The sequence below is a fragment of the Aythya marila genome, assembly GCF_965140915.1.
Source record: "Aythya marila genome assembly, chromosome: 27".
NCBI classification, from domain to species: domain Eukaryota; kingdom Metazoa; phylum Chordata; class Aves; order Anseriformes; family Anatidae; genus Aythya; species Aythya marila.
The window spans coordinates 1,287,326-1,306,613 of record NC_139068.1 but is presented as its reverse complement, the minus strand read 5'-3'; the positions used below and the strand labels follow the sequence as shown (position 1 = coordinate 1,306,613).

General features: G+C 54.8%; 1 protein-coding gene across 6 annotated transcripts; it reads right to left on the bottom strand.

Annotated features, from left to right (window-relative positions):
• Positions 1–3,933: 3,933 nt before the first annotated feature.
• Positions 3,934–18,429, bottom strand: MOB3A (MOB kinase activator 3A). 6 transcript variants are annotated; one of them, XM_082780020.1, is made up of 5 exons: positions 18,316–18,333; positions 12,354–12,436; positions 8,263–8,816; positions 5,991–6,193; positions 5,354–5,777 (listed from the first exon to the last, which is right to left on the bottom strand). In XM_082780020.1, the coding sequence occupies exons 3-5, from the start codon at positions 8,678–8,680 to the stop codon at positions 5,568–5,570; spliced, it is 831 nt and encodes a 276-aa protein (XP_082636146.1). In that variant the 5' UTR covers positions 8,681–8,816; positions 12,354–12,436; positions 18,316–18,333; the 3' UTR covers positions 5,354–5,567. The 6 variants fall into 6 exon arrangements, with proteins under 6 accessions (XP_082636150.1, XP_082636146.1, XP_082636147.1 ...); XM_082780021.1 differs by lacking the exon at positions 18,316–18,333 and adding an exon at positions 13,301–13,685; XM_082780024.1 differs by lacking the exons at positions 5,354–5,777; positions 12,354–12,436 and adding an exon at positions 3,934–5,347 and having other exon boundaries at positions 18,316–18,429.
• Between the last annotated feature and the right edge of the window lie 859 nt (positions 18,430–19,288).

Genomic DNA, 19,288 nt, shown 5'->3' with positions numbered 1-19,288 from the left:
TGTGCTGTCTCCCAGATTCTACCTGACCCAACAAAGGCCCCAACTTACTACCCCCTCTGAGGCCTAGAGCGATTTGGGGCTTTGGCTTGGGGGCATCCCTGCACCCCTGCTCCCATGGCTGCAGTGCTCACGGGGGTCCAGCAGGAGTGGTGGGGGCAACGCCAGTGCCCTTTCAAACTGGAGCTGGGGTGGAAAGAAGCAGCAGAGTTCAAGGGGCTGCTTCCTCCAGCTGTGGGCGAGATTTGCAGCCAGGCATGACGAGAGCATTGGGGCTGGGCTGCAGGGGCAGGGAGCAAGCAGCACCCATGGGCACGGGGGGCCAGAGGGGAGCAAGCAGGACCAGGGGTGCTGCTGTGTGCCCGTGCTTCCTGTGCTCCCTGCTGCAGCTTTGGTGCTGTCACCCAAGGGAGATGCATGTGTGCTGCAGGCTGGCGTGTGCAAAAGCACAGGCATGTGTGTGCAAGGGCAATGCAGGAGGTGGGCAGAGCATCGCCCTGCCTGGGTGCTTGCACACACACACACACGTGTGCAGCTGGCACATATGTGCACACACACAGGTGTGGTCTCTCCAGGTGCATCCCTGTGAGCTGCATGGCCACCCAAGGGCTCACATGCACACCAACACACGTACATGCACACTCACACACGTGTAAATGCTGCAGTGGAGAAAACCCAAATTTTGATGCATTGGAGGCCTCGGACAGGGCTTGGTGCTGCTGGGGACTGGGTGCACGCAGGCAGCAGAGCCGTGTTCTGCAATCGGCCAAGGGAAAACAGGAAAGTGAGCGGGGCCGTGCCGGAAACCGGCTATTGTTGGGAGCGAGGAGCGAAGGGAGCGTGAGTCACGGGGGAGGGATGCCGCGGCCACCCCAGCCCACTGGGCCCCATCGGCTCCACTGGGGCTGCACCTGGTCCCAGCGTGGGCAGAAGCACCAGGAACCCTGCTCCTTGTGGGGCTTCCTCCTCCCCGCGTCCCATTGCTCCGTGTTGGAAGACAAATCCATTTTCCCTGCGTTCTTGCCCTGGCGCAAGGAGGTTAGTCCAGATTTCCTCCCCTGAAAGCAGGAGGATTTTGAGCCTTGGCTGCGTTTCAAAATGAAAAATCTTGTAAAAAAAAAAAAAAAAAAGGAATTTCCTGCCGGGCAGAAATCTGGAGGTTTGACTCTGCTGTTGCTGGTTCTGCTGTGGGGCAGGCAGGGAGGGGATGGGGACACACGCATGTATCCAGCACACGCGCACAGGTACAGCCACAGCCAAGACATTTCCTGGCTGCTTCAGCTACCTGGGGACAAACCCCGCATTGGGCTTCCCGACTCCTGCTTTGCACCCACGTTTTGGGGCTGCCTCCCATGCAGGGACCCCACAGCCAGGGGCTCCCCAGCTATGGCAGAGGTTCTCCTTCCTGAAGACCCCTCACAGGCCTGGCTCCAGGCTGGCACTTGGACTTGGGGAGGGGGATGAGGAACGGAGGCCATGCCTCAGTTTTTCCAGCTGGAAGAGGTGCCACGGGGTTGAGGAGAAGCCGTAACCCACAGCCAGGCAGCACCACAGAATCACAGAATCACAGAATCACAGAATTTCTAGGTTGGAAGAGACCCCGAGGGAAGGCACAAATACCCACCAGAGAGGTTTCACCCCAAAAAGGTCTTCAAGCAGGGATGCCAGCCTGTAGGGAGCGTTCCCATCCGGCAGCGTCCCCAGCTCCATCACATTGAACTGGTCAAAACTCATGGGACACAGAGGTGCTGACTGCTGGGCTGGGTCTGGCACAAGCATCCTGTGGAAGATGGACGATCCCAGCTGGGCTGTGGTCGATCCCCAACCCCTGCGGGGACTGAAGAGGCTGGGCGCAGGTGAGGCGGTGCAGTGCAGGAGGCACCGGAGGGAACGATGCTAGGGGGGCAGGGGCATTGCGCCTTGCAGGGCTCTGGGCAGCCTCGGGGTTTTCTTACCTCTCAAAATCTTCTAAAGTCACTGGGAAAGGGAGAAACCTGCAGGAGCAGCTCTGCATGAGCCCCTGGCCCAGGAGCCTGTCACCCCTCCAGGGAGACCCAGAACTCAAAACCACAAGTGGAGGCGGGGGGGAGGGGACAACACCGTGCCTCAGCTTCCCCAACCCCGAAGGTGCAAAGGGGGATAAGCAGCGGGCAGAGGCAGCAGCTCTGGGGATGGGAAAGGAGTCCCTTGGCTCCTCTGCAGGGGTGCCCCCCAGCACCATCCTTGGTATGCAGCAACCTCTGTGATCTGCTTGGGGTGGGGGTCAGCAACGTGCTTGCCTTGCAGCTCTGCCCTGGCAATGCTCCCAGTGCAGCTAAAGCACCATGGAGCAGCAGCAAATATCCCACATTTCAACCAGGGCCTGGCCGGTGCCGTGCCTCCCCCTGGGCTTCACTGCGTCGCCAGCAGCTGCTCCCAGAGAGGGGCCGAAGCGTTTCGGAGCCTGGCAGAACACTCTGCAGCACCTTCCCTTTGTGGAGCTGCTGCTTGGGGAGGCAGCGGTGGCCAGGAATGTTTCCCTGTCCTCATCCAGTGGGGACATGGCCTCCAGCACCCACCTGGGGTTTGTCTGGACCCCATGGGTGTCCCCTGAGCACGGGTTCAGATGCATTTGAGAGAACCCCAGACCCTGCTCCCCAGGAGCTGGTTTCTGAGGGCTTGTGCAATCCCTGTCTCTTATCACCAGCTTTGGAAACCAGGGGCCAATTTGGTTAAAACTGGAGAGGAGCTAGAAAGGAGGCCCTATTGCACTCCTAAGCTGCTGTGAGGACTGGAGGAGCTCTGGCTCAGGAAGGAGAGGGCGCAGCAGGGGCGCAGGGCAGCAGCCTTGTCCTGCAGCTCCCAGGACATGCCATGATCGTTTCTTCCAGACCAGTAGGTGATCCCATGCCGAGCCAGAGTTGTGAACAATTTCCCTTCAAACACATGGCTACTGCAGACCCCTCCGCACTGTGGCCGGGCTGTGCTTGGCAAAGCAGCCCAGGGCCAGGCAGCCGTGCCTGCTGCAGCTCAGGGGCTGCTGCTGTCCGTGTTTATGGGAAGGGTCAGCCCCACTCAACCCACAAAGCCCATCCCTGCCACAGGGGAGAGCTGCAAATCTGCTCTTCTCTGGGCCCTCAAAGCATTCCCAACTCCTCTGCCTGCACCTCACCAGCACCAGGGAGACAAGTGATAAAATTACTGAGCCACCAAGGTCAAATTACTGAGCTCAGCCCTGGGCACACGCAGCCCCCATGCCTGCAGGCTCAACCCGTTTGCACTGGGGCAGCTCCCGCGCACGAAGGGGTAAACACGAGGCCCCCGCAAGGCGAGATGAAAGCAGGGGAAAAGGCGGAGGCAGCAGCTGAGAAAGGGCTGTGCAGGCTGCGGCAGCTCTGCTGACTTGTCTGGGCAACATCCTGCGCCGCTGCACGCCGACGAGGACGGGCACGGCTGCAGTGGCATCGATGGCCCCAGCCACCAGCGCTGGGGGCTCCCAGTGGGTTTGTGCCACTTGGCTGCGGGACGAGGCCTCGCTTGAGTGCAGGCACTGGGGGGCTCAGCCCCACGCTGGGTCTGGCCATGGCCCCGCTGCCCCCTCTAGTGGCACCCAGCCTGGAGGGGACGAGCACAGCACCCACACTGCTGGAAGCGAGAGCCCCCAGCCTGAACACAGAGCCCTGAGGTACGGTGACACTGCACAGACACAGCAGGACCCCGCAGCCTCCTGGGGTAGCTGTGGCACCCACACACTTGGCCCCACAAACGAGCAGGGCTCAGAGCAGCTGAGATGCAACAGGAGGAATCAAACCTTGCAGCAGAACCAGGAACTGGCACCTGGCATCTTTTAGTAGCTCTGCACTGCACTTCCCGTGGAGTCCCAACACCCCGTGTTTGTTTTGCTGATAGAAAGCCTCTGACGAACATGCAATCATGAGACATTTAGCAATCAGAGCGTGCTATGTAAATACAGCATAATTTATTGGTTTCATGTCAGAGAACTATAGTGGTATTTGTACGCGTGTCCTAACGATAGCACAAGAAACAAGAGTCATGTATATACAGAGATTCCAGGACACAAAAAAAACTTTCTAATGAAGAAGTGGTTAGTGGTAGTTTGGTCACTGTTCACAGAAACCTTTTCTCTCCCTGTAAACCCTGCTCCCCGCTCTCCCCTTGATCCTAGGTAGCCCAATCTACCTACCTCGGGGGACTGCCAGGCTCTGGCCAGGCAGCAGAGCTCTTGTGCAAGCAGGAGGCAAAGCCCCTGGCTCTGGCTGCCCATCAGACACTTTGGTTAAGAGGAGACATGTGGCAGAGCAAGGAAGCGCTGCTGAGGAAGAGAGAAGGTTTAGTACCCTAACGGAAAGCAGAAAGTGGTCCACATAGAGCCTGTAAGCAAGGCTGGAGAGCAAGCAGCCTGGTTCCTCAGTAGGGTCTGTGTACCGCGAGGAGAAAGGGAAGTGCAGGTGTTTGAGAAGCCAACTTCCCCATGCTGGTCCCAGCGCCTTCCCTCTGCTCATTCCCACCAGGCACGGGTCCACTTGTCCCAGTGCTGCCAGTGCCGATCCTGTCCCCACGGGGCGGTGCAGCAGGAGCAGCTCAGCTCAGAGCTAGTGCAAGAGGCAAGAGCAGATTCACAACAGGAGCGCTCCAGCACAGCACAGCTGCAGGATAGATCAGCAGCAGCAGCTCTGGTCTGGCCACGAAAGAAACCCAAGTCTGACTTCTTTCACAGAGAAAGAAAGGCAGGGCAGGCCTTGGGGACAGGATGCCAAGTGCAGGGTGAGCACAAAAGCAGCTCTGTCCAAAAACTGACCGCACAGCCAACGGAAGAAGTGCTGGAACCAGACAGCTCCTTGTGGTGCCCCAGTGAATCTTTGTGCACCAGCACTTCTTCCCCAATGCCCACATGTAACCTCCCTTCACATTTAGGAGGTGGAGGTCCAGAGGAACGTACCGCTTCCATCCCAGCGCCAGCTCCACGGCATGGCTCTACCTGGCGCACCTGGCTCGGCTCCTGGTGCCACTGCAGTGAGGGGGCAGAGGAGAGGCAGCACAGGCTGGCTTCTCCCTCCTCAGAGGACGAACATTCCCACCAAGTGGCCAAAAATACTTTTTTTTTTTTTTATAGAAATAACTATAAAAAAAACTAGTTTATCTAGAGCATCTTTAAAAAAATATTCCTGCAATATCACAGTTTTACATTGAAACTCATTAAAAATATATAGATTTCTTTAAGAAAACGTCTCTGTTCTCCCCTTGAATCATGTCTCCAATGCAGGAGTGGGACTCTGCGTCCTCAGAAGAGATGCCGAGGTGAGAGCAGGATGGTCTGATCTCAGTGGCACATCCGGGAGGTCATTTCCTTCTGTCAAAGGGACATGACAAGGAACCGTGAACTAAGATCCAAACTGCCAGGTGAAGGTGTGGATGAAAAAATCTCACCTTTGTTCAGCTGGAAGTACCCTTCTCAGGCACGCGGTGACACTGTCACTGAGCGCTCCAGGAGGGGCAGGGCTGTGCTCCCCCACCACTCCCAATCCCGGGGCAGGAGGGACACCTTCCACTGCCCCACAGCTCTTCAAATTCTACAGCCGTAAGCAGCTGAGCCAAATGTCACAGCTACCTCTTAGGTTTACCATGTCACACCCTCCATCCTGTAGGCTCCTTGTGGTGGTGGTGCCCTTGTTCTTCAGGATGGGCAGTAAGCACAGAGAGGGGACTTCTGCTCTTCCCTCCCCATCCTGGATGGTGAATGGGGCTGAGCTCAAACACCACGCGCAGACAAGGCAAACTGGCTGCCCAAAACACAAGGAGGTTGCTGGAGAACAAGTCATCTTCCCCCAGCTGATGCCCAAACAACCCTGCTTAGCTGCACATCCCAGCTCCCATCTTCCTGACTGCCAAACTGCGAGGCCAACCCACAGCCTCGATTCCAGCAGTGGGATTTGAGAGGGCAACCATGACACCTCCACCCCCAGCCCACTCCTTCTGCACTCACTCAGACTCACCAGTGGTTCCAGCTCCTTGGTGTCTATTAGGTTGAACTCTTTCACAAAGTAGTAAAAGTGCTTGTAGCAGGTGTTCACGTGGGCTTCCGACCCCATCTGGGTGATCCTGTCAAAGTGGTGGATGTAGACATGGACAAAGACTCGGAAGAGCCTGGAGAGAATCTTCTTCACCACCGGGAGGAAGTTCTTGGGGAAGGGAGTACCTGGGAGGGGAGACAAAGCCATGAGAAGCTTCACAGAAGTAGGAATGGGTTCCTCAGGAATAAAATAAGTTCTTCTTGATAGAACAGGTACATTTTGAGACAAAAGGGAGAGAGTTCTGTCCAAAGTAATTTCCAGTTCCCCTCTCCTTTTTCCTTTCCATTTTGGGTCAGATTTTTCAAAGCATCAATTTGTGACAGTCCTGCACACCATCAATTGCTGTGAGCAGCTGAGAGCTAAAAGCAGGGGATCACCATCAGATTCCCACCACCTGCTTCAGTCCAAGAGTTTTCTTCTACTCCTACTTGGCATGTTTACATAAACAGTGCAAAATATTACTAACTACTGAGCTCTTCTCCAGAAGCAATTTCCCCAAAGAAAGCGTCAGAGATATCCCCCTGCAGTTATCTCACAGTTTGATAGGTCTTTAGCTCTTCGGTTAAAAATTAAAGACATTTGGGTCCCCTGTAAAGGCACCAGTGGATAAGCCTGGTCTGAGTTCACTGGGATTTGTTTAGCCAGGGCCTGCAGCAAAGCAGCCTCGCCAAGTGGCCAACTCACAGTATTAAAGTTCACACAGGTCCTTTCTGGAGGAACAAGGATTAGTGAAACCCTTTCAACACCCTGCAGGAACTGGTATCAGGTAAAAGCAAAGCTGAGGACAACAACTCCACAACCCTCCTGCTGCAGGAAACTTGTCTTGCCTCCCTGAACAAAAACACCCTATTTATAGTCCCCAGAGTTTTACAAAAACAGTCCTAAATAAAGGCAACGCACCCTCCTGGGTGCCAGGAGGAACGGATGGGGAGGATTTCAGTGCTTTGGCTGCCTGAAGGACCAGCTCTTCACAGCCCTGCTTGCACACGGTTTAAGCAGTGCTTTGGCAGGGGTAGAAGAGCCCCATGGATGCAGATGCATCCCAAACAGGCCAATCGCATCCTGCCAGAGTCCCGATGGCATAAATGTGGTGGCAGGAAGGAGGGAGCTGAGAAACACCTCCTCCAGCCCTGCCTCTGCAGATGCTCTGCCTGCCCCACGGGGGGAACAAGGCTGCGCTGTGACAGGGGCCGCATGCAGGGGCAGGAAGGCAGCCCCTGGAACCCCGCTTGCATCGGGGCTCCAGCATCACCCCAGGTCCCCGAGGGCCATGTGGAGGAGCCCGGCAATTGCCCAGGGCTGCTCTGGGAAGGCAAGGAGCTGACCCTGCCGTGAAACACCCCAGGACTAGCACTGGAGCAGCGACGTCCTCCCTGCCACCGTACACGTCTCTGCTGCATCTGGTCTTTGGCCTTCCAGAAAGTGGGAGCTCTCAATGTCATCAATCATATTTACCTAATGCTTTGGATACTGAACTCACCACAAAAACAAACAAACAAACAAACAGCTTTTTTGTCCCAAAGTGAGTACATGAAACTGTATTTGGGATTGCAGATTTAGTTGTCTTTGGTCAAATTCTCCTTTCCATCACCCTGGCAATAGATAAAAACAATGCCCCTCCCTCCATGCACGTGTCAGTATCCCACCCAGCTGCAACAAACAACTGACTGCATGCCAGTAAGCACCGAGCTAGAAAGGGCAGAGTCAGCTAATGCCAGCCTGCAACAACAAAGAGGCTAATTAGGGAAACATGGCCACCATCACCAGGCCAACACAGAGCACGTGCACTGAACCCACAGCAATCAGCTCAAAAAGAGCTGTCCTTCAGGAGACCACGTCCAGCAGGAACTGCTGACGGTCATGCCAGAGACTGGCTTTTTAAGAGCAGCCTCTTATTTTTGTTCCCTTCGTTTGGCTTGGCTTTGCTTTCCTCGAGGTATCCACAACTTCAAATGAGATCTCTACAGCTCTGGGTATTTTAGCACTCAAGAAGAGGCCTGAAGTTTCTCAGGTGCTTGGAAGAGCTTATACACTGCCGGCCTCCAAGCAGCCCAAAAAGCAATAGCTGTACCACAATGGTGACCTGGGCAGCAGTGACCACAAACAGCATCTCCTGGACCAGGACCTGAGGGCTCAAAGGAGAAGGCTCTGCACTGGCCTCCCTCCCCACAGCTGCAAACAGAACCCAACTCACCAACGTTAGTGGGAAAGATGTCCTCGTTGTTGATCTGTACCTCAATCCAGTCCATCAGGAGGTTCATGTACTGGGGAGCAGACAGGGCCGTGGGCTTGCGGTACTTGTGCTCGTCCTGCCATCTGTACTCGTACTTGGGCCCCCCAGACATGACAGGGCAGGACTGCTCTGTGCAATAGTCACTGATGGTGCCGTAGATCAGGTTGATGCGGTTGAAGAAGTCCACCACGTGCACGGCCACCCAGTCGTTCTGCTCCTCTCCTGGCGGCAGCTGGACGGCCACCTTCAAGTCCAGGCCAGCGTTGAGCGAGGCTTGGGCTTTCTTGTGCAGCTCGAACCGCTGAGTCCCCGGCTCAAACTTGCGCTTGGGCCGGAAGGTTTTGTCTTTATTGAACACTTGCTTTAAAGCATGGGACATCTTTCTTCTCTTCTATTTTTTTCCAGGCCTGTAGCGATGACAGCTGCAGACACAGAGCTGCTGGGCCACTTCCTGGGGCAGGGCAGCGAGGACTCTGATCTTCACAGAAACCTCCTTCTGCTCATCTGGTCCTGATCTGCAATGCAGCACAGAAGGACAGCAATTAGGAGCAGCTCTCTCAACAGGAAACCTGGTCTAAATCCCATAGGAAGAGATCTGGGATACCATATGGGCCCTCGCCCCCGATCTGAGCAGAGCAGGGGCAGCCAGCGCCAGCTTTTCTTTTCTTTTCTCTCCTCCCCTCCCAGGAGAGTCCGGAGCAGAGGAACAGTCCGGCCATTGGGGGCGAGCTGGGCTGGGTCAGGAGCCCCCGTGAGCCTCTCTGTGTGCTCAGCATGGGGATAGGGAAGCCAGGAAGGTCCCCAGGAAAAGGGTGAGATGAGAACAAGACAGCAGAGAGGGACAGGGCCAGCGCAGGAGATCACATCAGCACAGCAAGACCCAAGTCCCACCAAAAGGAGAAGAAACTCCAGTGCCAGCTATTCAGGTGGAAAGTAGCAAAGGTTTAAGAAGGTTTAACGTTGAGTTAGGCATCACTTGAATCAGATCCTTCACCTGTGCTTTTCTCCCCCCTCTGCACGCAAACCTACTCCAAAGGTAACTTTATGACATCCTACAACAGAGCCCAGCTCTGCTGCCAGACGTATTCTAACAAAATACCAGTCTGACCAGGAGCTGCATGCGCTGTCGTAGCACTAAGGACAAGATGAAAACAGGCTGAGAGAAATGAGAAGTTGATGCAACTCAGTATCCTGAAATAGCACCAGCTTCAAAAACAGCCACAGCCTCTTCTGCAGGTGCAGAGAGCACAACTGTGCTCCTCCTTTCAGCTGAGCTCACTCCATGTTGAAGCCTGGTTGAAAGCTCCAGGACTGGGAAAGCTTGTCTTCCTCTTCCAGTCTATGAAAACGAATCGGCTCTGAGAGGCTGAGACACAAGTTAAGATCTTGAAAGGATGCTGACAAGAAACACAGCTCTGTTTATCTGTAGCTAATTATACCTCCTTTGTTCCCACATCCATTCCTTCACATAATTTGTGTCAAGCGGCTCTTTGATGGAAACTCAAGGCAGAAAATTGTACCAAAAATATTGTTTTGCATGTGTTGGACAGAGAAATAAATAAAGCAACAGAAACTCAAGCTGATGGACTATAGAATGCGGCAAATAACAGTTTCCATAATTTTCTAAGAAAACAAGCAAACAAATCCCTTCCACCAAGCAGAAAATCGCCTTAGCTGTAGCGTTGTTTGAATAGGTAAATAACGCCCCCAAACTCTGGCAAGAAAAAATTCAAATTCGAGTCAAGACTACCTTTCTGCAATCCAGCCCACCTTTAACAGACACTGCATCATGCTTATCAGCATTTCTTCTCTGGAGAGAGATTAAAGGACTTCAACCAAAGCCTTGTTCTCTTAGTTAATGACAGTAAGGAAAAAAACCCAAACCACCCCAGCTTGCCCCGTAAGAACACGCTTGCCTTTCCCTAGCCCTTCTTCTCCTGCAGGAAGGGGCTGAGCCAACTTTTCTGTACAGAGACCAAGCTCTGGCTGCGACACAGGCCGTGACCACAGCCACGACACGCACTGAGACAAACGGAAAATATTTTCCTGTGGTTCAGCAAGATTCACCCTGCGTCGAGTGAGCGTGACGGCGCCCACGCTGACGCCACAGGCTCCTTGCAAGAAGTGCTGCCGGAATGGCTGCTGCTGTGACCCTACCCAGCTACCACACCAGAGTCAAAAAAAACAAAAAAGAAGAAAACCTCCAGAAAATGCGACCTCGAGAAGCCTCTGATTGCACCGCAGACTCAGTGAGAGGAAGTAGCAAAGGGGATGAAGAGAGATGTCTGAGCAAGGAGCTCTGGTTACCCAGAGCTGTGTCACAGCCTGGCCACATCCTGCAGCTCGGTGCGGAAGCGCCGGGGCTGCAACCACCCCACCATGCCCCAAAGGCGCCGATCAGCCCGCACCAGCAATGTGGACAGCAGGTGCTGAGTTTGCAGCTACTTCCAGCAGGAAATCGGTTCCAGAGAAGCACTTGCACGCGATGATATCCTTACACTGGAGGTGGAGAAAGAAATATCCTTTAAACAAGCAGGCAGTAAAGATGGAGGAGCACTGCCTTTCATGCAGCTCTCTGGAGGACTGGCACCATCCTCAGTGTGGTACTACAACTCTGTTCCTACTTGTTTAGGAACTGTCTTAAGAATTCCAGTGGTTCCCCTGGCATCCGTGCTGGGCCCTGCAGCCACAGCCTGACCCGGGCTTGGAAAACCCATCCCTGTCTGGTGAAAGGGAGGGTGGGTTAAAACTGAATAGCAAAGCTGCAGAGTTAAAACAGCAACAACAACAAAAAACCCTGCACATGTCATGAAGCAAACAGACCATTTTAGACCATTTTCCAGAAGAAATGATCATTTGCACAGGGTGAAGAGAATTTTAATACGGCTTATTTGGTATCAAGGCAGCGTCTGCCCTACAAATACATGTAACTTCCTCTTCCTAAGAGACATCATTCTTGAGAGCTGTGGAGCTCAACACAGCAGCAATCATCTTGCAGACGATTCAGCATCTGTCTGAAGGCATTAGCAAAACTAGTAGCTAAGACTTCAAGCGATTCAGCATATTTAATTATGGTTTTTGAGTGCAAATGAACTAAACGAAGCATTTGGCACTAGAAAAAAAGGAAGAAAAGACAGACCAAAAGCATCACTGACATTGCTTGAAGATGATATCACATGTACAACACCTTCTTCCACAGGCAGGAGTCATTGCTCTGGCAGCATTAGAACACTGTCTTTATGAAGAGGAGAAAGGAAACAGTACAAACAATTAGCACATGGGACATGCAAAGCACCTGAGTGGGATTTGCAAGCTTCAAAGACGAGGAAAAAAATCCCAACACACAAACAAGCCTGCAGTACATTTTGTTTCCTCCTCTCTTCCAGCCAGCCAAGATTACGGCGGACGTCACCGGTGCAAGCGGACCTTGGCCATCCCTCCCACGAGATCAGAGCTGCTGCAAAGCCCTGTGCCGTGGCAGACTGGCGGAAGCAAAACCACCCCAGCTTCCCCGGAGGAGCGGCGCTGCCGCTGCTTGCGGGGACGGGGCTGGGCTCCCCTGGCTGCTGCAGCCGCACAGCGTGGGGTCGGAGGCCTGGCCCTCTCCTCCCTTCCCAACCCTTACCCTGCTCCTACAGCTCCAGCCCTAACGCCCATTTCTGCCGATGGTGACCCGGGGCAGCGCCCTTCGTTCCCTCTGCCATCCCTCCTCCCTGCGGCTAGCAGCGGATCGCGCAGTGCTGCCTCACTGTAAAGGCTCGGGGCAGAGGGAGCCCAGGCGTCACTTACCCGGCTCTCCTCGCTTTCACACACAGCTCAGAGCAGGCACAAAAAAAGGGAAAGAGAAGCCTGCACCGCAGCCCCTGGAGGCGGCCTCCCTCTCACGCTGGCCTCCCAGCCGTGGTGCTGCCCCCGCTGTGGCCCCGCGGGACGCTCCGCACGCGGCCCCCCACCCACAAGCAGGGTCCCACGGCGGCTCCATCGCCTCCGAGCGCGCCTCGTGCTCCCCTCCACCACTAACAGCCTGCAGAGGCGCGTCGGGAAGCTCCTACCTTCGTTTTTACCCTCCTGAAATCGCTCTGCTCGTCTCTGCGACTCCTGCGAGCGCTTGCAGGCTCCGAGGCAGAGCTTCCTCCTTTTTGAAAGAGAGAAAAGTTTTGTTTCACGCTGCTGGCGGGGAGGGGCGAGGCTCGTGGCCACTTCCCTCCCAGTGACCCCAGCTCCAGGCAGCTCACATCTTGCTGCTGAGCCCTTGAGTAAATCCCAGCGAGCAACATATTTCTCAAAATAATTAATTCCTCTAATTTCCTTTTACAGAAGCCATGCTGCTGTACCGCAAGATGACACCAAGCAGTATCGATGCTAAACACTTACACAAAATCCTGCCAAAAGTCCCTTCGGGGGCAGCTTATGTAACTGCAGCCCTTCAGTGGCGCCCCTGTACCCATTGCACCCCTCTCTGCAGCCCCCCAGAAGCATGAGGTAAGCAGGGAGCAGCGGCCCCCCACCCTCGCAGCTCACGCAGAGCTTCCAATGCAGGACACCAACTCCCGTGCCAGTTTGACAAAACAGCCACGGCACATCAGACACGTCGAACACTTCCAGGCAAGACTGAAGTTACGGGGCGTGCCAGAGCAGCGAAGCTAGCAAGGTGGCCTCAGGGACCTTAAACAAAAAAGTAAAGACGCACACGCACATGGTTTTCATAACTTCCCCCCCACGCTTTCACAAATACCTTCCCACAGCCATTCTGCTCAGTTTCTCAGTAAAAGATGATCCTGGGTTTCTATGATCAAAGGAGAGGTTTTCATACAGAGAGCAAGGATCGGACCAATTATGGCCAGCAGGGCTGGACGGGCACTAATGATGGCAAGTTTCTGTGCCTCTAAAGCAAGTCTGGCAACAAGCAAGACAGCTTACCTTCACCGGATGAGGCTTTCAGCTGCTCTTTCGAACAGTTTTACAACACACGGACCAAAAGGTATGCCCCTGTGCTTACCTTGGTCACGGGTGGGAGGGCGAAGCACGCCGAGGACTATCTGGGGCAGAACACGAGGGTTTAGGCTCACGGCAGGCACGTCCGACCATTCATAACTCCTGCGAGACGGCGCTTCCACGTAGGCCGGCTTCCTGTCTGGCACGGCAGCCTTGTGGCTGGCCGAGGCAGCTGCCAATGTTTTTCCCAACGCTAATCACCCCCCTCCACACGCTCCGTAACACTGCCCCTGACGGCGCGGAGCTGCGTGCTCCCCAGCCGAGGAGACTCGTGCTGTTATTTGGAAAAGCCAAAATGGAAACCGTGCTCCGGAGAGCTGAGCAGAGCCAGGCCAGAGCAGCGCTTCTCCTCTGCGAGGAAACTAAAGGCTGCTGCATGAGGAGAGCCAAGAAGCTGCCCTGCATGTTTCCTTTTTCTTCCCATTTTTTCTCTGCTCGCTGCTGGCAACAGAGGCCAGGAGCTGCTTGGAAGGAGAGGGAGCACAGGGCAGAGCTGGCGCAGCCACATCGATAACCCCAGCCTGGGTTGTGCACAAGCAACAAGTTCCCTCTGCTGCTCAGCAGGAAAATATCCAAATTTTCCTTCTGGAAACTGGTTTAATAGCGGCCTTTACAACACATGGGACAGGGCCACCTAGAAACGCACATTTCAGATGTTAGATTCCCAAGGCTTAGAGAAACAAAGAGCCCTCTATGCTTCACAACAAAGTCTGTTTTAAGAAAGTCCTGCTGGTCACCAGCCACCCCTATACCCTGCAGCTTAAAGCTGCTGCACAATTTGGGAACTCCGAGTAAAAATCATAGAAACGCCATCTCCCAGGTACTTCCCGGAACCAGGCTTGCTCGGGGGCAGGACGGTCTCCTTGCACAACTTAAAGCCATGCAAACGTGGAGCCGAGCAGCATTTGCAAGTAGGTAAGAAAAGGAAACAGTATAAAAAGGACAAGAAATGTTATGGTGGCTTTCATTGGTATCTTCCTTTTCCCCTTAAAGGCTATGCATTCGGTCAATTTTAACCTCCGGTCAGTTGATAAATTAAAGGGGAAATCCCTGCTCAGCCCCACACGGGTTGGAAGACCCAAGCGAAGCAAGCACTCGTGGGGCCGAGCAGCCGGAGGCACGTACCTTCAGCCGCCACACGCAGGATGCAGGAGCAGGAGGCCAGCATCAGCTGCTCAGCTCGGTGTTTGGGATGCTCCAGCCCACAAAGACACAACGGTGACAACAGGAGGTACGGCGTGGGCTTTGTGTGATGGGCTCACATCACAGGGAAATGCTCACGGAAGGAGCAGGGCCTGGAGGATGGCTTCTGGCAGGGCAGAGGGAAGGCTGCATCGCCCCGAACTTTGCCTGGGAGACGTCAGAGGCTCCAGCACCGCCTGTCCCCACCCGGCCAGCAGCCGCAGGTGGTTACAGAGCCACATGAGAAAGTCAGCTTCTAAGGTCACCCCTTCTACTTTCCCTTCCCCAACAGGGTCAGAGAGCAGATTCTGCAATTTAAAATCTTCACTTAAAAGCCTAGAAATGACCACAGCGCAACAGGAACGTCTCTTAGAGCCTGCATAATTACCGATTTGGGGCCGATTTTCCTGCCTCTTACGTGCCATCTGTATCTATTGCAATGTCAGAGGCATGGCTGTGTTGGAAGGCTTCCATGGATTGCACTTACACAGCTTCGGACAGATCACGGCTGCGTGTGGAGGCAGAGCTCATCTGCTGCTGGCTCCGCAGATGTTGCCTTGAGCCGACAAGCTGGGTCACGACTCCAGGAGACAGGTTAACTGCACAGACAAATATTTCTAGGATAAACCATACTCCGTGGGTGGCTGACGGCACACTCAGAACAGCTTTTTTCAAGGTCTGCAGGGCTGTATTTTGAAGGTGGCTCGTTCAGGAACACCTTTTGCTGTCCTTCAGCCCAGTTCTGCCCCTCAGCAGGGGACTCATAAGGGGCAGTGTGGTATTTATTGAGTCCAAGCCATGAACTACACATTTCTTCCTGCTTTCACGGGTTCTACATGGTCATCCCCACTGAGCAGGGGCATTTTTGAACCAGCAGTGGTTTCCTCTAACTTTAGGATCTGCCCAAGCGGCAGGGGTGGCTGATTTGGAGCATGAATCTTGCCTTCGGGAGGTGTCACCCACGGAAGGGGCCGGGGCATGAGCTGGCCACACGGCCAGCCTTCCCCGCGGCCAGGCCAGTCCCACGGACAAGCGCCGCTTCTCCCCACGTTAGCATGATGCTTTTAAAAGAAAGCCGTATTGTTTCCTGCTGAAAGCGGGTGCCCACGAGGCCTGCTCCTCTCCTCCACGAGGAGATATGGCAGCGGCCCAGCACACTAACGTGTCTCCAGGCAGCAAAGGCAAGGAACGAGCCCACTGATGTGGAGTTAGAGATCACCTCAAGACAAACCACATCATAAGACCTCCTGCATACAGTGAGGAGGAAAAAAAAGAAAAAAAAAAGGCCCAGACAGCAACCCCAACGTAAGCCTGCAGTTAAGATCAAGAACAATTACAGTGGCTTTCAGCTTAGTAACGGGTCTTACTCAGCTTCTGCTACCAACTGGAGCACGTATTGAATGGCTCCAGCTCATTTTCTGTTCCCCAGAAGCCAGAGCAGAGGCACACAGCCAGAGCCATCATTCACCCAAATCCAGCCCCTACCTGGGCTGGGAGCTGGGGGTCTCCTGCAGACACTGCATGGGTGCTGGTGGCAGGGAGCAGAGGGCAGGCTCCTGACCAGCCTTACGCTGCCCTGCAAGGAGGTCTGCGCTGCCACGGGGTGGGAAGGCAGCCATGCAGTCCCCAAGAGGATGGGGGCAAACACCAAGCACAGTCACTGCAGGAGAGTTGAGCCCAGCAGCACTCAAACTCCAGCTGTGTGGGGCCAGCAGCACAAGGGGACACCCATCAGCATCACCATCTTCACCTCTTCTTGGAGAGACTAAGTAACGACAAAGCGTCTACTGACTCCATCTAGACTTCTACGAGAAGTCAAAGCCACCACAGCTGGATGGATGTGCAGACTTACAAAGGTTTTCTTATGGCCTTCATCATCCTCATTCCCCCCCAGGGGGGTTATTGGACTCCCTCCCCTCTGCTCCCCGTGCACTTGGTGTTCTCAGAGCAGCAATTCACCCAGGAGCCCTCCATCATTTCATCACGAGCTGAGCAGCACTATCAGCACAGCATAGCTCCAGAGGGAGCAAGAAGCAGACCAAGAGTCGCAGATAACGCTGCCTCCGAAGGGCATCTGGAGAATGGCAAACGAACGTGCAGCCTAAGGTGCATTCTTCATTGGAAGCATTAGCTGGATATTACGCATTTCTAAAGATAATCTCCTAAACCTCCAGCAAAGCTGGTTATGGATCCACTTAGAGCTGCATTTATGGCTCAAGTATCACAAAATACCTTCCTGCCTTACAAGAAATTAAAACTCAGAAGTTGAATCTTCTCCCAGATCTGAACTCTTGTGGCCAGGACGGGTTAGGTTTTGCAATCTCTTCTCTGACCCCACATGCTTTCACTGCTGACAAGGGAAACATTCTTCCTTTGTGTACTGCGGCCATAGAGATCTCTGGCCCACGTACAGAGAAGCATTAGTTACAAAACACCGTTACGTCAACCCCCAGTCCAACCTCCACAAACAGAGCTAATCGCGCCACTTTGGTCTGGGTGGCACTTCACATCTCATCAATGGAAGGGCCGTGTTACAGCCAAACGTGGCCACGAAAGCATCTGGCAAGCAGCTCCGTGACAGAGGACAGCTAAGCCACAAAGAAGGACTTTGCTCGAGATGATGAGCATGCTTCAAGCTCGCTGAGCCCCAGCTGAAGGGACAGGAGAGCTCATTGTCCTTTTTGCCTGTGCCACAGTCAACTGTGCAACCTCAACAGGTCCCAAGAGAACCCCAGATCCTAAAAGTGAGCCAGGCACAGGGAAACTGCTCCCTGCTCAGCATCTGGGCCCAGATCCCCCGTGCAAACCAGGAGCATTAGTTTCTGCTTCCCCATCACCAACCTGGCGTGAACTCCCAGCGCTCCTCTCCTCTCTTTCTGGGAATTTAAAGAGGTTCTGAGCCTGCTCGCCCTCCTGACCAAGTCAGCTTTGCAGGGACGCGACTAAGACAGAAACTGAATCTAAGACACGGAATACAGGATCTAAGAAATGACAAGAGATAAATGCAGAGGTGAACGTGAGGCCAAAGCTCTGTAAAAGAAGCAAAGTGCAAGGACAAAGTGCTGAGGACGGCGATAAACAGGTGGCTGGGGAAACCTTGCATCTCCCAGCAAAAAAAAAAACAAACAACTGCCCTGCAACTTAGCAGAGCAATTCCAGACTGGAAAGGGTTTTAAACAAAGGGATGGAAATGAAGGATGTGTGGCCGCTCTTCGAGTCAGAAGAGACCCGACAGGAGGTTTCCCAACCACCTGCGACAGGCACTGGACAACTTCACAGCCCCCCTGCCCCCAGGGCTTCCTGTCCTGCCCTTCTCATCCCTCCTGGCGCACACACCAGATTTCTTTTAAACTGTAGACGGGGGAGATTGCGGTCGGAAATTCGGAGGAAGTTTTTCCCTCAAGAGGGCGGCACTGGAGCGGGATGCCCGGGGGGGCTGCGGCTGTCCCAGCCCTGGAGGCGGCTCCGGGCGGCCCTGCCCAGAGCAGGGGGGGTGGAACCGGCTGAGCCCCGAGCTCCTTTTCAGCCCAGGGCGCTCTAGGGATCCGTGACGGGATCCTGCGGTTCTCTGAGGCCAAGGGAGCCCAGGCGGGGCCCGGCTCCTGCGGCCCGCCCGCAGCAGGGGCGGCGGGGCCGGAGGGGGGAGGGCCGGGGGCGGCGGGGCGGCCCCTCACCAGCAGCCCCCCGAGGCCCAGGGCCGGCCGGGAGGCCACGAGGCCGCCTTCCACGCGAGAAAACAAATGAAAGAAACTCGACCCAGCTCAGATCGCCAGCGGAGGCGAAGGCCCCCCCCCCGCTTTCCCCGTCCCCCCCCCCCCAGCCCCACCCCCCCCGCACCTGTCCGGCCGCGCTCAGCCCCCCGTGGCCGCCGCTCCCCGCGCTCCTCCGCGCGCCTCGGCCCCGCTCCCGGCGGCTGCCGGGACTCCTCGCTCTTAAAGGGGCCGCCCCCCGGCGCGGCGGGGAGGGGCCGGCCAGGAGGCCGCGTCCGTTTCGTTTTCTTTCTTTTTCTTTTTTCTTTCTCTTTTCTTCTCGTTTTATGGGACGGGAACCCTCAGGCCCCCAGAGGGAGAAGCAGGGGCAAACTACTGCTGCTGTTAATGATCCCTCCAGCTTTTATTATCCTTTTTTTTTTTTTTTTTTTTTTTTTCCCTTTTTATCCTATTACCTTTTTTTTTTTTTTTTCTTTTTTTTCTTTTTTTTTTCTTTTTTAATCTACCTGTTCAAACCTGTGAGCAGAGGAACCGTTCCCTCTGTCACACCTGGAAGCTGGAAAGCGGCAGCAGCCCAGCTGCGGTTCCCAGAGGAAATTCCCAAACCCCCATCGCCCCCAAATCCCCACCCGGGCCCTGCAGCCCCAGCCCAGTCCCGCAGGGGCCGGGGTCTGACTGGGGCCAGCCCAGACTCCCCAAACCCTTAAACCCCCTCCTGCAGCCCGGGTTTGGCCCTACAAGGTTTTAGGAGCAGCCTCTCAGGGCTGTGAGGTGCTCACCTCACAGAGGGCACCTGCCCCCGACCCGCCTCAGCACCGGTGTTTGTTCGGTACCAGGACAGGGCTGTAGGGTGCTGGGAGGAAGGGTCACTCCCTGGGGAGCCTGAGGTGCCCACCCTTTGCCTCAGCTGGAGATTAATCGGCAGCCAAAGCTGAAGCAAAGCCCCCATTACCTGAGAGAAGGGCTCTGGGACCGTAACACCACTGAAGTTCACAAGGGAGCACCAAGTGCCTGGGGCTCAGCCCAATCCCTCAACACGCTGCAGAATTTAAGCAACACTATTCAGATCTTTTTCTTTATTTACTTTTCCCTCTCCCCAA